The sequence below is a fragment of the Gastrolobium bilobum genome, unplaced genomic scaffold (genome assembly GCF_033153095.1).
Source record: "Gastrolobium bilobum isolate Gb01-03AN ecotype WA unplaced genomic scaffold, APGP_CSIRO_Gbil_v1 utg7396, whole genome shotgun sequence".
In the NCBI taxonomy this organism is placed as follows: Eukaryota; Viridiplantae; Streptophyta; class Magnoliopsida; order Fabales; family Fabaceae; genus Gastrolobium; species Gastrolobium bilobum.
This window is the reverse complement of record NW_026899269.1, coordinates 464,759-483,930: the sequence shown is the minus strand read 5'-3', so window position 1 is coordinate 483,930 and position 19,172 is coordinate 464,759. Positions and strand designations below refer to the sequence as shown.

At 32.1% G+C, this 19,172-nt stretch overlaps 2 protein-coding genes across 2 annotated transcripts; both read right to left on the bottom strand.

Annotated features, from left to right (window-relative positions):
• Window positions 1-8,714: 8,714 nt before the first annotated feature.
• LOC133289043 (cation/calcium exchanger 4-like) lies at window positions 8,715-11,277 on the bottom strand. The gene has a single exon (XM_061486905.1). It carries the CDS (start codon window positions 10,997-10,999, stop codon window positions 9,041-9,043), a length of 1,959 nt encoding a protein of 652 aa, XP_061342889.1. The 5' UTR covers window positions 11,000-11,277; the 3' UTR covers window positions 8,715-9,040.
• A 5,138-nt stretch (window positions 11,278-16,415) lies between these two features.
• Window positions 16,416-18,253, bottom strand: LOC133289046 (uncharacterized). Its single transcript, XM_061486908.1, has 2 exons — window positions 17,867-18,253; window positions 16,416-17,376 (listed from the first exon to the last, which is right to left on the bottom strand). The coding sequence occupies exon 2, from the start codon at window positions 17,363-17,365 to the stop codon at window positions 16,886-16,888; it is 480 nt and encodes a 159-aa protein (XP_061342892.1). The 5' UTR covers window positions 17,366-17,376; window positions 17,867-18,253; the 3' UTR covers window positions 16,416-16,885.
• Window positions 18,254-19,172: the final 919 nt, after the last annotated feature.

Sequence of the window (19,172 nt, the reverse complement as noted above, 5' to 3'; positions counted from 1 at the left end):
ATCTTTAAATAATAGGTTTAATATTTCTATTTTTCTTGAAGAAAATTTTTTTATGCTAATTTGACATAAAAGTGAATGAGTCCATTATATTTTATTAATTTTTTTCTTTTTATTATAATAGGATCTATTTATTTTTATGTAAATGTGAAAGAAAACAATTTTGTTTTCCTTAGATGATATTGTAAAACATGTTAAAGGACATACAAATTAAGTTTATTTCGCCTATTTTAGAGTTTATTTTGATAGCGCCAAAGTGAAGATATTTCTTTTTTCTTTCTCTCTTTCTTTCTTTCCTTTTTTTGTACATATATTTCTTCTTTCTTTTATGAAACGTAACGCAAAACCATTTTATTGAGCAAGAAGGAAGATGATGATGGATGTTGCCATCGTTCCCTCATAACTGTCTTTCCTACTCCATGATAACATTTTGAGCTTATGAGTTTCTCAGTTACTGATATCATGTATGACAACAGTTCTCTACAAAATTAGAACATGGGGTCCGCATCGCATTTGAAGGAAAAGTACTTTTAGGCATCAACCAAAGGGTGTGTGCAAGAATTTAGCAACAATTATAGACACTTCTAGATGCAGTGTTCAAGCAGCTGCTGCCACAACATTTGGAGTTTGATGATGAACAGCAAGCACAACAACAACCTTTTGCCATTTTCTTATGAAGCAGGCAACAGCTGGAGTAGCAAACCCAAGAAAGACTGAAAAAGAAAAAAAAATAACTTAACGTCCTCATCATTAATTAGTAGGCTGTAACTAGATACGCACACGGCATTAAGATTCTTAAATTATTGGAACAATTTATGTCACAAACCTGTTTGAATTTGATGTTAGGACTGCAGGAACACAAGCTTTTGAACAGTGTATAGCTTATCAGAAGAGAGGCCAAGAAAACAAAAATAATGACCAAAAGGAAGTGGGGATTATTGCTTTATAGTTTTTGTCTTTTTCTACATTAGCACACCGTAAAGAATCAATTCAGCCCAAAAGTTTAAGTTATTGGGTGAAGCTACATTAATGATTTTGAATTTATATATCTCAACACGTCCCCTCACACGAGAGCCCACTGGATTTGAAGAGTGGACGATGCACAGGCTCACGTATCTGTTCGAAGAAAGAAATTTCACTTGAAAGAAAGTGAGAGGCGGTGAGAATCGAACCTGGGACACGAGGCTCTGATACGAACCAATTCAACCCAAAAGTTTAAGCTATTGGTGAAGTTACATTAATGATTTTATATATCTCAACACACGCATATCTTTTCCTTTTTGAACCCCAAGATTTAGACCATATGGAACAAACGGAAATAGATCCTTTAATTTTGGCAAAAAACATGACATGATCACGTAGAAAGATCACAATCATAAGTGATCAACGATTATGATTTGTTAACTACTTATTTCAATATATATTTTTTCTCTTCTTTTATTATCATTAATTCACTTTTGTATAATTATGATTCTCCATATAACCATATCATATAATTTTTTTCGCATGACATAATCGAGATGTATAACAAGAAGACATAAGTGCAGTTTACAGACATAAACCCCCCAAATATATAGTTTGCAAAAAATTCAACAAGCTCTTTACTGTTTCCCTCTGCTTTTAAAATAGAGGAGGTACTATTTCTGCTATTTATGTTGATCATTAACTTTATTGAATTATATATGTTGAATTTAGAAATGGAAGCAAGTGAAAGAAATGTATGAAAATAAAAAAGGTTAAAAAAAACTAAAAATGAGTACCTGATCTGCTTACTGAAGTGATGGGATTCAGAGATTGTTTGCTTTCTTCTGTAGCAGATACAGTGATTATTATTTTTTTAAGATTTGTAACATAAATTAATAATCTAAAGATTTAAAAAAAGGTTGGAGATGCATACTTGGGTGTGAAGGGATCTGAAATAGAACCTACAAAGGCATCAACCCTGTTAAGAAAACGTTAACTTTTCAAATTAGCATATAAAATGCTTTAATGCAAATAAGATTTGTATCAGCAGCAAATAAAGGAGCCTTACTCTCCGCAACATCTAGAAGCAGGGTGAATGCCATCAAGTGATTTTAACTCCTCCTACGAGTAATATACATGAAACAGGGAAAATTGGCTTCATTTGTTCAATGGATAGTAACTTCTCATGAAGAAATTATTTATAAACAAAAGAGGAGATCAAATTCATCCTGCACTGTTCTCTAGAGGAGCAGGACAAACAGTTTAACTAAACTTCATTGAAGTAAACCAACCACAAATACCTATATTAAGTTCCCAAAAGCATAGGTACCAATCAAAGTTATCTGATGAGGATTATAAATTTCATATCGGAGTAAAAAAAAAATGGATAAATGAGTTTCTTTAGCGTATCGCATGAAATTAAAAATAACCTTTATACGATAGCTAGACTCAACTGTCTAAAGTTGTGCAAACCTCGGTGCCTAAGACTCTTGCTAGGATTGGGATGAAGTTCAATGTTACGGTGTATAAATTTTCAATTCAATCTAAAAACTTAAGTTATTAATTGAAGAACATATTAATATTTTTATGGAAAATATTACTTTCACGTGACATGAGAGAATTTTTTTTTTCATGCACTCACAAATTATTGATAAGGCCCATTCTTTATCTTTTCTCTCTCCTCTCTCCTTTAAGTTATTAGTGCATGAGAGAAAAATTATTTTCTCATATCAGTTGAGAATAATATTTGTCTATTTTTATATTATATTTCTCTAATATTTCTCCTCACATGAGCATGTGAGCCCGTTGCGCTTGAAGTTGAACTTGAACTGCACAAGTTATGTTTAAAAACTTCATATTATTTAATTATTTTTTGGAAAAAATGTGTATCATTTTAAAGGATATAAAGTTGTGTCATTTTAAGTGAGAAAAAAAATAAATCATATGGGAGAGAGAGTGAATATAAAAAATTAAAGGTGTGAATCCTACCTTTTTTTAAAAGTAAAATGATACAAATTATATCATTTAAAAGAACAAACATTTTTTCTTAATTTTTAATAGAATAGGAAATCACATAGACTAACATGTAATTCAATCCAAAAGCTATTAAGGAAATGCTACATTAATCATTTTATACATACTTATTACGATCACATTGCAAGGCATGAGAGTCCCACATCCAAAGTATAAGATTTTTGTGTGGGATTTATATGGACTCTACGTTCTAACTTCCGAGCAAGTTTTTGAAATCATTTTAAATGCAATGTGATGTGCATATTTGGAAAGAAGTTATTTCCATCTAAAGTTATGATGTGAAATAATAGAATTTTTTTGAATTCACCAAAATAGTTAAATTGATACCGTTGAAAAACTACTCATTTCAGGATTAAAAGAACACGGAATTTGATTATTAGTAAATAAAAAACAGAGCTTTCACAATGTTTGATTGCATTTATAAAATTTTTAGCTCATTCTTCCTCGAACGACATAACAGTCTGAGTCATTTATCTTACATAAAAAGCAAACAAGTTGGAGAAGATAGCAAAAGAGAAAGAAAGAAAGAAAGACAAATGATTCCGAAGGAACATTTTGGAGATAGCAATATACATAAAGCAACAGAAATTAATGTCAGACACACCTCAAGCAAACCAATTTCTCTCTCCAAAACCTGAATCTTAACCATCTGCTTTCGCTTCCCATGAAAATGCAGAAGCCCTGGCGGTGGCGACTTGGGACTCATTAGTTGCTCCATCGAAGTGCTCAATGAAGTTGTAGTTGTAGTTGTTGTTGTTGTCAAGGACACTGAAGAAAAGTTGTACCCACCATCCATTTTTAGTTTCTAACACAATGAGCATGAAGAAGAAAGTTAAAAACAAAAAATTTGAAGGTTGGTTAATTGCAAGTTAGAAACTTGAATTCAACGGTGGGTGGGTTGGTTGATATTTTGTGTAACATTTTTTTCACTACACGAAGTTACATTGGCAGAGAAAGAGACAGAGTGTTATCCAAAAAATAAATAAATAAAAAAAGAGAAAGCGACAGAGAGGAACAGGGCAAAGTACGAGAGATGAAAATGGCAGGCCACTCGTGACTGTCACGCAGGAAAGTGCAAAATGAAAAAGAAAGTGTTGTCAGATTTGTTTTACCAAGAAAGCATTGGAAAATTTACGAATAGAAAGACAAATTGTCAAACACTGAATTATTAAAGGGTAAAACTGTCATTTCAAGTTGAAAAGGACAGGGATTCTCTGCAATATCGAGGTTTGTGATGAATGTAATGTGACAAGACAGTTCGAACCATGGAAACGTTTTACCCTTCCCTGCGCAAGATAGCAGTTTTGGGCGCAGGCAATGTAACATGCGCGGAAGGTTGTGATGAATGGAGTCACAAACCCAAGTATGTATATCTATGATGTATTGATATTGACATCAGATACGATACGATATTTTGATATATTAATTTTAAAAAATACATATTAAGATACGTATTGATATTAAATAATATTTTTAATTTATATAGTTTATATTATATTTAGTATTCAATAATTTAATAAAAAAATAAAGCTAAATTTATAATACCTATCAATTTTACAAATGAAATATAAAGATATCATAAATATTTATATTAAACTCAATAAAATAGTAATCGTAATCCAACAAATCTAATAGTTAGAACTAAAAACGCAACGCAATCTTTGAACTTTTTTTGAATCTCTAGAACCGGTGTTGGAGTGTCGGGGCCTTTTGACCTTGGCACTGTGATTTTTAAAATGTATGACCGGAATAATTTCTTGGTCAAATATTTTGCCTAAATAATACATTACGACGCGGCTGGTGAAGGGACGTTTTAAGACATGATACTCTGCATACCGTGTCCAGTACAAACTGCGAGCATGTCAATCAGTGGGCATAGGACGTGATACCATGAAAGCCGCGTCCCTTGCAAAATGATATGCACAAACGCGGTTGAGCAACTATCACGTGTATTTCCAATAAATAAATAACTTTAATAGCAATGGCAAACATGATTTGATGGGATAATCAGCAGATAATTTTTCGTCTGTTTGTCCTTTGTCCCTTAAATCTATTTTAAGGCTTGAATGCATATTAGAGTTGTTTATTTTTGTTTTTATCAGAAGACTGCAGAGATCTTTGGTGGAGTTGGAGAAGCTTCATTCTGGTGGCCAAGGAGAATTACATGTCCCGCCAGATTCGTTGAGGTTTGGGCCGAGTCAGATTTTATGCTAAGCTTAACTCATTTTTTAAAACAAGTCCCGCCAGAAATTGTTTCAATGACTAGCAGATCACTACAAATAATATAAATTGTTACATAGAAAATAAAATAATATAATTTTAAATTGTGGAGGTTTAAAACTTGCTACAAATTTATTTATTTTGTGGAGGTTTTCTTGACCTCCACTAAAAAACCTCCAGTAATCAACCATTTTTTTGTAGTGGTAGATCTATAAAGAAAAAATATTGATTACCAAAAAATATATATATTTTCTGTAGTCAATGTAGATAGTTGTCTACGTTGAGCCCGAAATAATGTCATTTTGTGACAGAATCAATTTATTTTTGTAATTATAATTTATTTCAAGGTTATAATAGTCTTTTTCAATATAATTTTTTAATTTTTCAACCCAAAACAATGTCATTTTGAGAGTGAATGTAAATAACTTATCTATATTCACTGTAGAAATATTAAAAGCATATATATATATATGAGATATGATCCGTTTACAAATTTTTTTTACAAATTACACTAAGTACGACCGATCGTATACTGCATATTTAAAGTATGACCGGTCGTACTTAGTGTAGTTTGTAAACAAAAAAAGTATATATATATATATATATATATATATATATATATATATATATATATATATATATTATAATGGCCTTGCCAAAACAAAATTAGATAAAAATATGGATTTTATTAATCTCATGCAACAGAAGAGAAGTTATCTCATACTATAGAAACCACAATTATATGTAAGACCCACCAACTTAAAAAAAAGGAAAAAAATAATATTACGAAAATTAATGTACGTGTAGAAAAAAAAAATTCTCTTATAACATAAGAATATATTTTCCCTAAAAATATATTGCACGATAAGGGGTGCGAGACTGCGAGCCAATCAACATTTGAGAGGCGGATTGGGACATTGCTAAGGCGGAACCGTTGGATGCAGGGGGGAAAACACACTTTGATATGAAGGGCTGAGATTGCACAGCTTGTAGGATACAATCTGGACCGTAAATTTCAGTTCAAGGGTTGAGATTTGCACAGACGGTTGGCTTTCCAGAATTCCAAGTCAGTGCTGGGCAGTGGCAAATATGGGTGTTTGTGGTCTAGATTGAATCGGTTTAAGAAGTAAAAATTATCTGATCCAATTCCTTTGGTTTAATCATGTAATCATACATTCGATTTGGATTTTTTTTCAAATCCGATCCGATCCAATCAAATTTTATTCGGTTTGGATTGAATCTGTTTTCGATTTTTTAAAAATTCTAAAATTTGTATGATGATTATTGTGCAAATAACATATCTTTTGTATGTATTGACTTTGTAAAGTTTGTAGATGATTATTGTGCAATCTAGGGCATGTTTGATGCATAGTATAAGATAAGGCCAGATAATATAAAACCTGACAGTATAAGGCTTGATTGTATAAGACCTGATTGAATTTTAATATTATCCAGCGTTTGGCACGATATTGTATAAAATAATATATTGTGTAAGATAATATCATCTAGTATTTGGTAATGCACTGTATAATATTATATATGATAAAAATAAATATTTTTAATAAAAATACCCTTTAATAAAGAATTTATATAATTCTTCAAAATATGTCATATGATATTAATTTTTATAAAAATTTATTTATCAGTGTATCCAAAATATAAATTGATTAATAAAAATAAAAATATTCAATATTTTAAAAATTAATATGTTGAAAAATTAATTTTTATTTTAATAGATTAATATTAAAATAATATATTTAGTTTTGAGAATTACATTGGTCAACGATATTAATACATCAATCTCTTATCAGGCCTTATCCCTCACCCTTAAGACCGGATTAAGTAATACATCGTTTTGATGTATTAAGAGATTATGCTGTATAAGCTTATACTATACGATGGTCACACCAAACAACTGAAAATGTCATAACGTATAGTATAAGCTTATACTATCATGCCTTATACGTCACACTAAACAGGTCCCTAGAAGCATTGTATAACAAAAAGTTGAATTATCATCTTTTACATCCAACAAAAAATTTATAATATGGTTGCCTGAGATACGAAGTAACCCAAATTTTTATCCTTTAGAGTAGCTGCTGTAAAATGATAACCCATGTAATAAAAATATATTATGTATCTTACCAAAAAAAAACTTAGCATAGATCAAGCAGAACTCACTTTCTCTTATAAGTTATTAGGTCTTGGATTTAGTTAATCTTCTCACTAATCGGATTTTGCTGCTTCTGCTTCTGAAGCTGTTACTGTTTTTTCTGTTTAAGTTTTTGTTCCATTTGTTTCTTTCTTGTTTCCTTGGGGCTTGGCCCTGTATTAAAAAAAGGAATTTTGCTAAATGATTCTTGGGTTATGATTGTGGAAAGACCCAAGTAGGTAGATGGTAAGGTTGGAAAATTATTGGATCGATTTTCACCAACCGATCCAATCCAATTAAATTTTGCGATTTTTTTCGATTTTTGATTTTTCGATTTTCGGTTCGGTCATCGCGGTTTAAATCGGTTTGCATCGGTAGATGAACACCCCTAGTGGCGAATAGCTGAAGAAAAAATTAATATATTTTTATTTTAACAAAAAATTACAAAAACAATTATTTTGAACCAATTTATGAATCTATTGCATTCAATCGCACCCCACAAAAGCGCACCAAGTCGCACCTCACGCGGGCGCGACTAATCCGGTGATGACACATGACACAAAAGAATAATAGTTTGACCGTAAAATTTTGAAATGTCATAATTTTTGACTCGGGTGTCTGAATTAGATAATTTTTTTTATTTCACATAATTCTTCGAGATCTATGCAATTCGAGATCTATGCAATGACATCTCATTGAAGAGGATTTGGTAAGAAAAAAAATTTAATTTTTTTTTTCAAATTTGAGATATTTTACAATAAAATTTCAGAAAACCATAATTTTTGACTCGGGTGTCCGAATCAAGTGCTCTTTTTTTATTCTATATAACTTTTCAAGAGCTACACGTGAAATTTCACTAAAAATGCTTGCTTGTGCTCTGTTTGACATATTTTATCTGTATGAATGATGTTATTTGAATTTTATTTTCCAACAATAATAAATATTCCTCTAGAAATTTTCCAATGTGTAAATCTCAAATAGATACGTGGAATAAAAAAAATCACTTGATTCAGACTCTCAAACCAAAAATTATGGTATTCTGAAGGAGTCTTATTTATGCTTAGGATATAGCGGTTAACATCTAATAATAATAAAAGATCTTGAAGATCCATGCATCAGTCTAAGAGACAATTAAATTAACACTACAAAGGAATATAATCAAGCTTTTCACGACATGTAAAAAGGAAAATCCAATACAAAATTAAGAATATCAAATTATATGATATTGGTAAGTAAATGTAGACGTCTAATGTGTATATATAAAATGCTAAGACTATATCAAACACAACAATGGTTAGAAAGCTGAAATACCAAATGCCTTAAGGAAGTCATTATTATTCAATTCGGTTCAGTACGTGGGTATCCTTAGGAGTTTATTTTTCGAAAAATGTAATGAGATTACTACCTGTTGTTAATCTAACTGATGAGTACATCATGTTTTTTTTTGTTTTTAGTACAAGAGTACATCATGTTTAAGTATACAAAAATGGTTTCTTCAGCTGAAGCAGTAACTCCAATACAGCTATTTGGAGACCCATTTTTTCTTTTCTGAAGTTCTTTTTGCCCAATATATCAGCTGTCCGCAGAACAGAATTTATAGCACATGGCCTCATGGCCCAAAGACGTGTAGAAACCACGCTCATTTTGATTACAACGGAGATCAATTGTGAAAAATCAACTTAAACCAGCAACTGATATGAGCCCCATAGCAGAGCACACTGTGAAAGAAAGAAATATCAAATAAAGGGTGATGAGTCCCATTCCTAATATTCTGTTAGGATACATATTGTTGCGTGGTAAAATAACAAGGGCCCATAGCAGTGCTGTGATCAGAAATCCCATGGTGTAAAATAAGCTACTGTCTTCAGGCACAACGAACAAAGAAGGTTTATTTGACCAGGCACCAATCAGCAACGAGATCCCCAAACCAATAAGTGTGTTGAACATAGGACCTGCATAGCACCCAGATAAAGCAATCTGAAGTCCATCTTCTCCATCCAATGCCAATGCAACATTTGACATCAAATCTCCCATTGAATTTCCCCATGCTAATACAGTTAATCCCAGTATGGATGGATTAATTCCGAAAATTACACCAAATGCTATTAACAGAGCCACAAGCTCATTTGCTATTATGTAGAACCACACTATGCTCATGAGGAATCCTCCAAGAACCCAGGGAATCAAAAACTGAGGCGGTGGATGATCAGAAACTGTGTATTTGTATGCAAGAATACCAAGTGCACATCCAACTGCAACGCCAACACTATAAGTAAGAATAGTACCCTGATAACCCACATTATCTTGGGTGCACCATAAAAAGGCTACGAGAATGGGAGCCAACGAAGCACTGGCCACAGCAAATGGTTTTGACCAAACTTCCTCATGGACCATTGGAATTGTTACCCGTCTAGGAATAGCCAGAGGCATCTCCATCAATAAAAAAAGCTTTGAAACAGAGAATGATAACCTGGTGTTTCCCGTGGAATCATCACTCCAACCCCAAGGAGGCCTTTCATCATCTAAAAAATTGATTTTACTTGCTTGGTTTGAATATATTGCCACATTCGAAGACCACATCCACTGTGGCAAGGAAGGAGGGAGACGGGGAGGATCACTCTCAGTGTCCAAGTCAAGCAAAGAGCTATAGATAGAAGTATCCTCTTCTGAACCAAGAGAGAACACACTTCCCTGGACAGGAAGCAATGGTGTGACAGCATCCAATTTCAACCTCTGTGCATGTTTCCGTAATATCTCATTGGCAGCAACAATGAATGCATAAACAACATAAATTGATACAAAAGCAACGGCTGCCCCAACACCCACCTTACCAACAACCAAAATCAAAAGCAGTGAACCAAGAGTGAACAGAAAGAAACTAACATCCCTTATAAAACATCTCCGATCAATTCGAATCCCCCTCTCTGTAACACATAGAGAAACAGTTCCAACAACAATACAGGTAACAAACAAAGCACCACCTAACACGCTGTTAAGACCAACTTCACCTGTTCCAGAACCCACAAAGGAAGCTATACTAGCAAACACATCAGGTGCTCCATTCCCAAGTGGAAGCAGCACAACCCCAGCAACGGTTGGAGGCAATTTCAATAGCCTTGAGAGGTGCTCAAGAGAAGGGCAAAAGTAGTCAGCTGCAGTGTTTCCCAAGAGATAAAACAAAGCAGCAAGCCATACACCCAAAACTAGATAACCAAGCACTCCAAAACCCTGACACTTACAATAGAAAAACCTCAAGTAATCAAGATATCCCTCAGAAGAACATTGTGGATTGGCCTTTAAGTATTCACAGGGGCTAGCATAACCATCATGGCGTAGCAATCCAGTACAAAATCCACCACCACCACTTACAGCTAAATCTTTCTCATGAGGCTCACCACTTACACTTGAAGTGTTGAGGCTGATTTCAACCATTCTACGGTGAATCACAGAATTCCCATCTTTCAAAATCGCATTTTGAGGCAAACGATGATTCACCAAATATGCGGATTGCCTTAGAAGCGGATTACGAATTATGTCTTCCCGATTGTAAAAGAAGAAAAACACAACCATGGCGCAAAAGCCATTGAAAATCCCATGAAACCTTCTGCGCCTTGCACTATTTAGCGCCTTCATCTCCAATCTTTTATCCACGGTGGACTTTCAGCTCCCAATTACACAAACCCAGATACGTAAAATCTGTCTAGGGTTTCAATTTCTTGAAAGCGAAACGAAACCCAAAGACTCGGAATTGAGACGATTTGAAACGGAATTTGATGGGGAAAATATTGCATTACAAATAATTGGCGTGGAAATTGGGCTAAAACAAAGAGAAATTAAGAAATATTGGAACTTACCCGATGATTTGAAGAAGGAGATAAGTGGGGTTTCAGAAAGGTAGAAGTTTGGGGTTTTCGATGTTCCTTTGCGGTTCCGTAGCACTCTGCACTTGGCATGAATACTTTTCCTCATGGTGTAAATGCACGTGGCGGGGAGAGGCTTTGCCACGTCATACTTGGGTAAATTATTTTACGCGTAACCTGGTTTATTAGTCTTGTATAATAACAAATTATAAGTTTACTCATATTAATATTAAAACTAAAAACATAAGTCTAAATCTGTTTAGATTTATTGAATATTTAATAAATAAAATAATAATATTTTATTATTTAAAATAATTAAAATAATAATTTATTTATTTTATTTAAAATAAATAATATGATATAGTCGTCCTATAGATTTATAGGTTCGACATATAAAAAATAAACATATATCTTATTTTCTAAATAGGCTTTTTTTGATAAGTATATATTAATTTTACTATATGTAATAGGTCAAATCAAGTTGTAGGCCTCTGTTAGGCCAACTAACCTATTTATACCCCTACTTTTCCTTTTTCTTTTGTAGGAGGAGTTGGGTAAAAAAGAAAATTATTTGTTCATCAGAATTACACACAATAAGGGCTATAGCCTATATATAAAAACAAAAATCTAGATTAGATTACGTAAGCCCAGCCCAATAACATTAAATCATAAAACCACATTGCAAATACACTGTGTAGCGCCAAAAAAAAAAGAAGAAGAAGCTAGCTTACATTTCTCTTAGGGCATGTTTGAATGGCTTTTTTTCTTCAAAAGCTGCTTTTTTTAAGGAGAAAAAGCACTTCTCAAAAAAAGTCTATTTGATGCATGCTTTTTAAAAAAGTAAAAGTCATAAAAAAAAGGCAAAAATCTGCTTTTTTTTCAGAAATTAAAAATTTTAACTTCTAAAAAAATAGAAATCAAAAGTCAAATATATTTTTCAAAAATCAAATATTTTTTAAAAATCTAAGTAGTTATAACTTTTATAGAAAATACTTTTAAAATAAAGAAGTCATAAAAAAAAAATTTTAACAAGTCAATACAAACAAACTCTTAGTCCCAACTGTTTCAAGTTCAGGCGTAACCTAGCCCAAAACAAGTATTCATAAAATTAAACGTAGGCCCAAACTCATATTTTCTCTCCTAGATGGAATATGTCAGTATTGGATGACGGGAGCTTCCAAGAATGCGAAAATTTTAATATACTACCGTCATATTTACATCCACCAATAAAAATAAAACACCTATATTGACATGTTTTTGAAGAAAGAAAGAAAATATTATATTTATATATTTTTGAAATACATAATTTATAATTTTATTTTAGGTAAGAATCATACCTATTACTCAGTGCAACGGTAATACCAAATATGTTTTACGGAGTATTTTTATTATTATCATTATTAGTAGTACTGTAACAGCAGCAAGTATCTTGTGCATTGTACAAATATTTTTAAATTTAATTAGAATAAATAGCTAACCAAAAAAGAGTAAAATAAATAAATTAAAAGAATAAAAAATGCATAATTAACTTATGTGTAACTTAAAAATATACATTAAAAATTATTTAAGATTATAAAAAAGATATATCTAACAAGATTTTTTTTTAAGATTTGCTCGTTGACTTATTGATTATTCAATTAATGCGGTTGAGCCAAATGAGACTATAAAAGTAATAAAAATTTTCCTATCAAATTTTTAACACAGCTACAACATATTTAGAATTTGAATTCGAGACCATTAATTAAGTTAGAACAATTCTGTATCAATTAATTCGTATGTTTTGTGGTGTATCTAAGAATTGAACAATGTGAGTGAATTCTCAAGCAACCTTTATCTATAATGGCATGGGTTTGAATCTTAGGCATAAGCTTTTGGTACAACACGTATACCTACACCGTGACTAAATGAGAAAAGTTTTTGGAACATGGAGAAAATATAAAAAAGTAAGAATTAAAATGAAATTTTTTTTATCCATTTTAGTAAATGGGTGTATCGAGTTTGGTACACTCGTAACATTAAATTTTTTCTCAATCTTAGAGTGACCATTTTGCACAAAGTTTTATTACCTAATAAACACCTTCACCTCAAGAGACTAGTCTCATAGCAATACGGAGATATCCTATCAAAGAAAAAAATGAATAATTAATTTTACAAAATTTAAATTACAAATTAAAAAAAAAAAGTTAGAGGTGTCATAACACGCAAGTCAACCCGCGATATGACCCAACAATTTATGTTCGAGTTGACCCACAAAATAATTCGTAATGAAAAATATGACAAAAAATTCATATCGTGTCGAGTGTCATGTAATGCCAATACGAATTCGACCCATATTTTTTATTTTTTTATTTTGTCAATTACTGTTTCGACCCATAATTTGCATGTTATTTGTGTGTCGTGTCAACCCGTAAAATTCCGTATCGTGTTTGTATTGAATGTATTCATATCGTGTTAAATTTGTGTGGTATCATGTCGATCCATTTTGACACCATAAGTGAGATGTTTCATTTTTAATAAAATAAATAAATTAAAAGATCAAGTTACTCACAATAAAGTGACTTTAATTTAGGGTTTTATAATTCTAATTTAACATGAGAATTACAATTTTCCTACACACCCTTCGATTTCCGTACTGACATGAGTCCTACATATAATTTTTTCTAACACATGGGTCTCAAATGCTTTTTATCTCTACAACATGAGATTTCAATTCTCCTTCAACATGAGAATTATAAAACCCTTTAATTTAATACAAGGGGCGAATTGTAACATCATTTTATTTTGATATCACTCATCTTATTTTTTTTAAGAGCAAGTTAATTATGTAAAATGTGTGCACGTTGTGATCGAGGAGATTCTGTAAATGTTATTTAGTTAATGGTGTACCGTTAATACTAATTCAAATTGATTGGTGTTAGTAAAATACACAAAAGAAATTAAATTAAGATTTGACATTATATGTTAGTATAAATATAATTTACTATTTAGTATCATTTATATTTTCATGTTGTCCCAAATCTCATTTGAAGTCAATGGTCACCCATTGGTTTCCAAAACCATGATCCCCTTCGAGCAGGTTCATTCATCTCAAGACTTCACGAAAAAACCCAAAAGAGATAGCGTCAAACTTGGTTGTGTGCACTTTCTAGTAAGTTGTTTTCCATATTCCATTGCATAAACCGCAGGCCTAAGTCTTGGGAGAATATACTCGTTGACAACCTTCAATCACGGGTAACATTATTATTATGATGACCTAAGTTTTTCCCTTAATAATTGCCCACTTGGTTTTAAATAAAAAAAATTGCACGAAACAAATTATTCTCACATACGACAAAGAAATAATGGTTCATGAATCATGTGGCTATTTTATTTTATAATCTGCTTACTAAATTAATTTCTTGAGCTAATCATCATTAATTAGTCTGCATAGAGCAATGTGAAAGGACCCTTTTATCATATTCAATAGTTAGATAAACTACTTTCCCGGAAAGGAAGGAAAAACCAAACTACACAATTGTTGGGAGAGTTTGGACGCTTGTTGAGTTGTGATTCAGGCGTTATTTTTCTAGGGGAAACTACCTACCATTTTCAAAGAAAAAGACAGTTAATTTTTCTTATATTATATTAGCCATCATCCTAGCTGTCGAGAACATCTATTCATATCTTTGTCCAACTAGATCAAGATTTACATGTGTAGTACACCAATTGGTGTCAAGTGTGAACTATCTAGTAAATTCTCATTGCAACGTAAGACAACCAAGTTGCAAGTTAAAATGGTCAAACTAAAATTTCTTTGCTTCATAATCTTTGCTTTTAATTATAAAAAAAATGCTGAAATCAATTTTCATTTTGCTTTATTTTATTTATGTGAGAACCTCATACAACATTGCTCATTATAGAACCCAACAAAGTGCTAGATGTGCTACAATAATTCGTAGGAATCTTCATTCATGTGTCTTTGCCTAGCAATATAGTGTTATTTTAAGTGATTTAGTTCAGGACACAGGAGTAACGTTCTTTACAGGGTGGAAATGTTTATTGAAAATTAGTCATTTGGAATTGGAAAGGCTGCTACAAGAAGCTAAGGTCCACCTGACACATACCGTCCTTGTATTCCAGGAGGGCATCTTCCTTACTACAGTTGCATCAATCATTGGATACTACGATATATTATGCTATGTATTATCGGTAATATATAATGTAAAATACAAAAAGTTATTCTTTTTTTTTTTCTTTCTCCAATATAATAACAGCTGATGTGGCATGCTTATATAGGTCTGCTATATACTAGATTTTTCGGTATTCCAGAAGGTTCTGTCTTGAAGAATCACATAACAGCAATTTTCTCTGGCATTGGTTTTGAAGCGAGAAAAGCCTAGTTGTCATCACACTCTTGTGTGGTGCCAGAAAGATCTCAAGGAAGCATTTGAAGAAAATCACAAATGGATAAGACCGTGCAACAACTTTCCATTCCTGAGGCATAATCATTGTTGATGGCCCCTGGCCCCTCTTTGTACAATACTATTCACATATCTACTTTTGTTTCCTTGTCACAATTCTATTTACAGCTTGTTACCATCTATATAGCGGAAGAGTATATGGAATTCTCATCTGCCATACAAAGAACAAAAGCTTTGATAATTTTGAATAAGTTTTAGTTTATTTATTTATTTGTCATAGAAGGTACTTGGAGCATTTCATCCACATTTTATTTATCCATTGTTTATACCAAGAAAGCTCCAACCAGATATTTTATTAGAAGATGCATGAGAATAAGGACTAGTTAAGTATGGACAGCTGGCAAGCTTAATTATTTGTCATACATTGCAAGGGAGGACATTAGGTATGTATAGTCCATGAAATGTAAGCATTTACATGCACCCGTGATATGTTCCTTCAGTATTTTAAGAATATACCATTGCAAGAGACAGTATTAATATGGAAAACTCGGCACACAGAATCACAATTTCAGGTTTCTAAACATTAGAAACATCCATGATTGTTCCAACTTCCAACCACTCTTTGTCTTATCTTTATTGTTTAGTGATAACACAAGAAGATATATTCACATTGAAATGTGTAACTGGCTCAAAATTAAAAAGAAATCGTATAAGCTGCATTGTCCATTGCATCCAAGATGCTAAAAGTACAGCAGTCAATTTTATATTTAACCAATGATTAGTTATTTAAGCCGGCTTGGGAAACTCAATTATTGATGTATTTATTTTTCTTTTCACTTTAAAATAACTGTAACTGATTTCAACCCAACTTGAGTACAGACAAGATTAGTTGAATTCCATGATCAAATTTTGAGATTTTGCAGAATTAGACACCTGAGGCAGCATTGTCCAATCTTTTTCTTCAGCTGCACCAACTGTGAGATGCCTGTCTTCAATTACCAACATAGTTTTCATTTTTAAAACATTCTAAATTGAATAGAAAACAGAGAAACTGGCATCAGAGAAGCAAAAATTTGTAGCAAATTATGTTCAAATAGCTAACAACAGATTCAAGGTTCTGTACTAGATAACTACAATTGAACATCTAATTTAAAACTCAGGACTTTTCTGTCTTTATTTCTGCTTCCCCCTTCCATTTTTAGCAATCAAATACAGCATCCCCTTTGTTTCTCATTGTTCTATTCCCATCCCATATACCTTCAAGAACCAGACAAAGTAGAGAAGTAGCTCTCAGACCTGGTAAGCCCAGAACTACGAATTTCTCTGATATTCTTAGTTGGACTACTTGGTGTGGACCTTACTCTGGGAGAATCCAAACTCCGCCTAAGAATCTGTCTCATAGCTGATATCAAATGCAATGTTGGGTTTGGAGGAGGACCTGAAGTCTTGAAATTTTTGCAGAAGTTCATGTGCTTTGTCATTGCTTCTTCAGTGCTAACAAGCCTCTCAGACCTTACAATTTCATCCTTAACAGCTTCAGCACATAACCCACAAACCCAAGATCCATGGTAACGCTCTCTGATTCTTTCTATATAGGCTGGAGTGCACTCTTCTGTTAGTCCACAACAGTCACAGACGGCGAATTCAACTTCACCCTGAGCACCTAGTATACTAGCTGCTGATTGTGTTTCTGGTGCTGATATAACCATTGGATCACTGATCATAGTTGCCGCAGACATTGCCAACCACCCTGTGATGAAACAATGAACACTAAAAAAAGTTAACATCATTCTGCTGATGAATCTGTTATATACTTTTCTGTTTGGTTGCCAAGAAAAAGAAAAAGAAAAAGTGATTGACGAAAGAAAGAAAGATAAACCTTTCAAGGATATGCTTCAATATAGATATATATGTTTTTCACAAGATCAATAAACCCAATATAGTAAATGGTTACCATATGAACAAAAACATTTATTGGTTCCTTATTCAGCCAATGAAGAAATCAAGACAGGAGAAAAAAAAAATGAAAAAAAATTCAAGCAAGCTCTTCTCCCTTTTATGCTAAAGATTATTGCTGAATGAAAGAAAAGCATGGAATTTTTATATAAATAAAACAATAGAAGGAAACATGTGCATCATTAGGAGGGGAAAAGAAAAATCTGGGTTGTGAGAGAAATTGAACAATAAACATGATAAAATTGTAAGCAAACAAATTCAACATGATATTTGATGAGGATTACCAGCAAAAGCAGATCAAAATAAATCAAATCGATTGTTTATCTTTCTCTACTTCTGCTTGCTGGGTATTCTTCTCTTCTTATCTCTCCTTCTCCCACTCTCCTTCCTCGGTTTTTTCTTCTTCAGTAAACAAAATCTCAGACATGAAAACCATTTCAGAAAACTTTTGAGTCCCAGAAAAAAAAAAAAAAAAAAAACTCTTTTGCTTTCTTCAACCTCTTCCCAATAATTAAATAAAGTCTCTCTTTTTTTTCTTTTTTTGGGGTGAAAGGAGAAAACTTTGAAGAAACCCAAATCTTATATGAGCAAACAAAGAGATTGTTTTTTTGTTTTCTGCACTGGATCTGCATTCAACTTTATATGAATAGTGGGGAACTAGAGAAAGAGATAGCACTTTCTAGAGAGAGAAAAAAAGAACTCCAATGATTGGTGTTTTTAAGGTGGTGGAATTTGGTATAATCCACGTAGGCAAAACAATTTATTGAATGTGTGAATGTTTGGTCGTTGGTGATTGGGTTGCCAGCTATGCATTATGATATCTTGAGTCTATTCTTAGCCAATATGTGCTGTTTAGACTTTTCTGCTTCTCTTTCTGATAATATTATCCACGCAGACTTAGTATTATTTTCATTTTTCTATCGCTTAAGCCTTAATCAATTACTTGATTATTTCAATTTGAAACAGGTTATATAAAACTTTTCTTATCAAAGTTTTAATATAATCATACATTTAGAGTTCGAATTTGATACTACAATTAAACTAATTGATACACGTTTCTGGTGATTAGACTTAGTATTAATACCTTATATGTACATTTTTTTTTTATAATTTACTTATAATTAATTTTTCTTTTTTATATAATAATGACAATGAGATTTAAATTTATAAACTCATATAAATTATTCAAATCCCTCATCTCATACTCATATCTAATGACTTGACTTTATTTTTTTTTTCTACCTTAATTTTGCTACAATAACATATTGTTAGGATGTACCAATTTTTTTCAAAAAGACTCTTTCGGAATGTACAGATTTTCCAAATTATTTTTAAGGTGGTGAAGATATGTGTTCGCATTTTTTCATTTATCGTTAAAAGATATTTGAAAATCTTAATTTTTATAGAAATCTAATTCTTTCTTGGGGGACTTAATTCATACTAGTTAAGCATTTTAAGTTTTGTTTCAACTTGAGCTCAAGAACACAAATTCAACCATTAATAATTCATATTTACATAATTTTCATAAATTTATTATAATTAAATTTACTTGTGTACTTTGATTCTGTTATATATTTCAAACATGAGAAT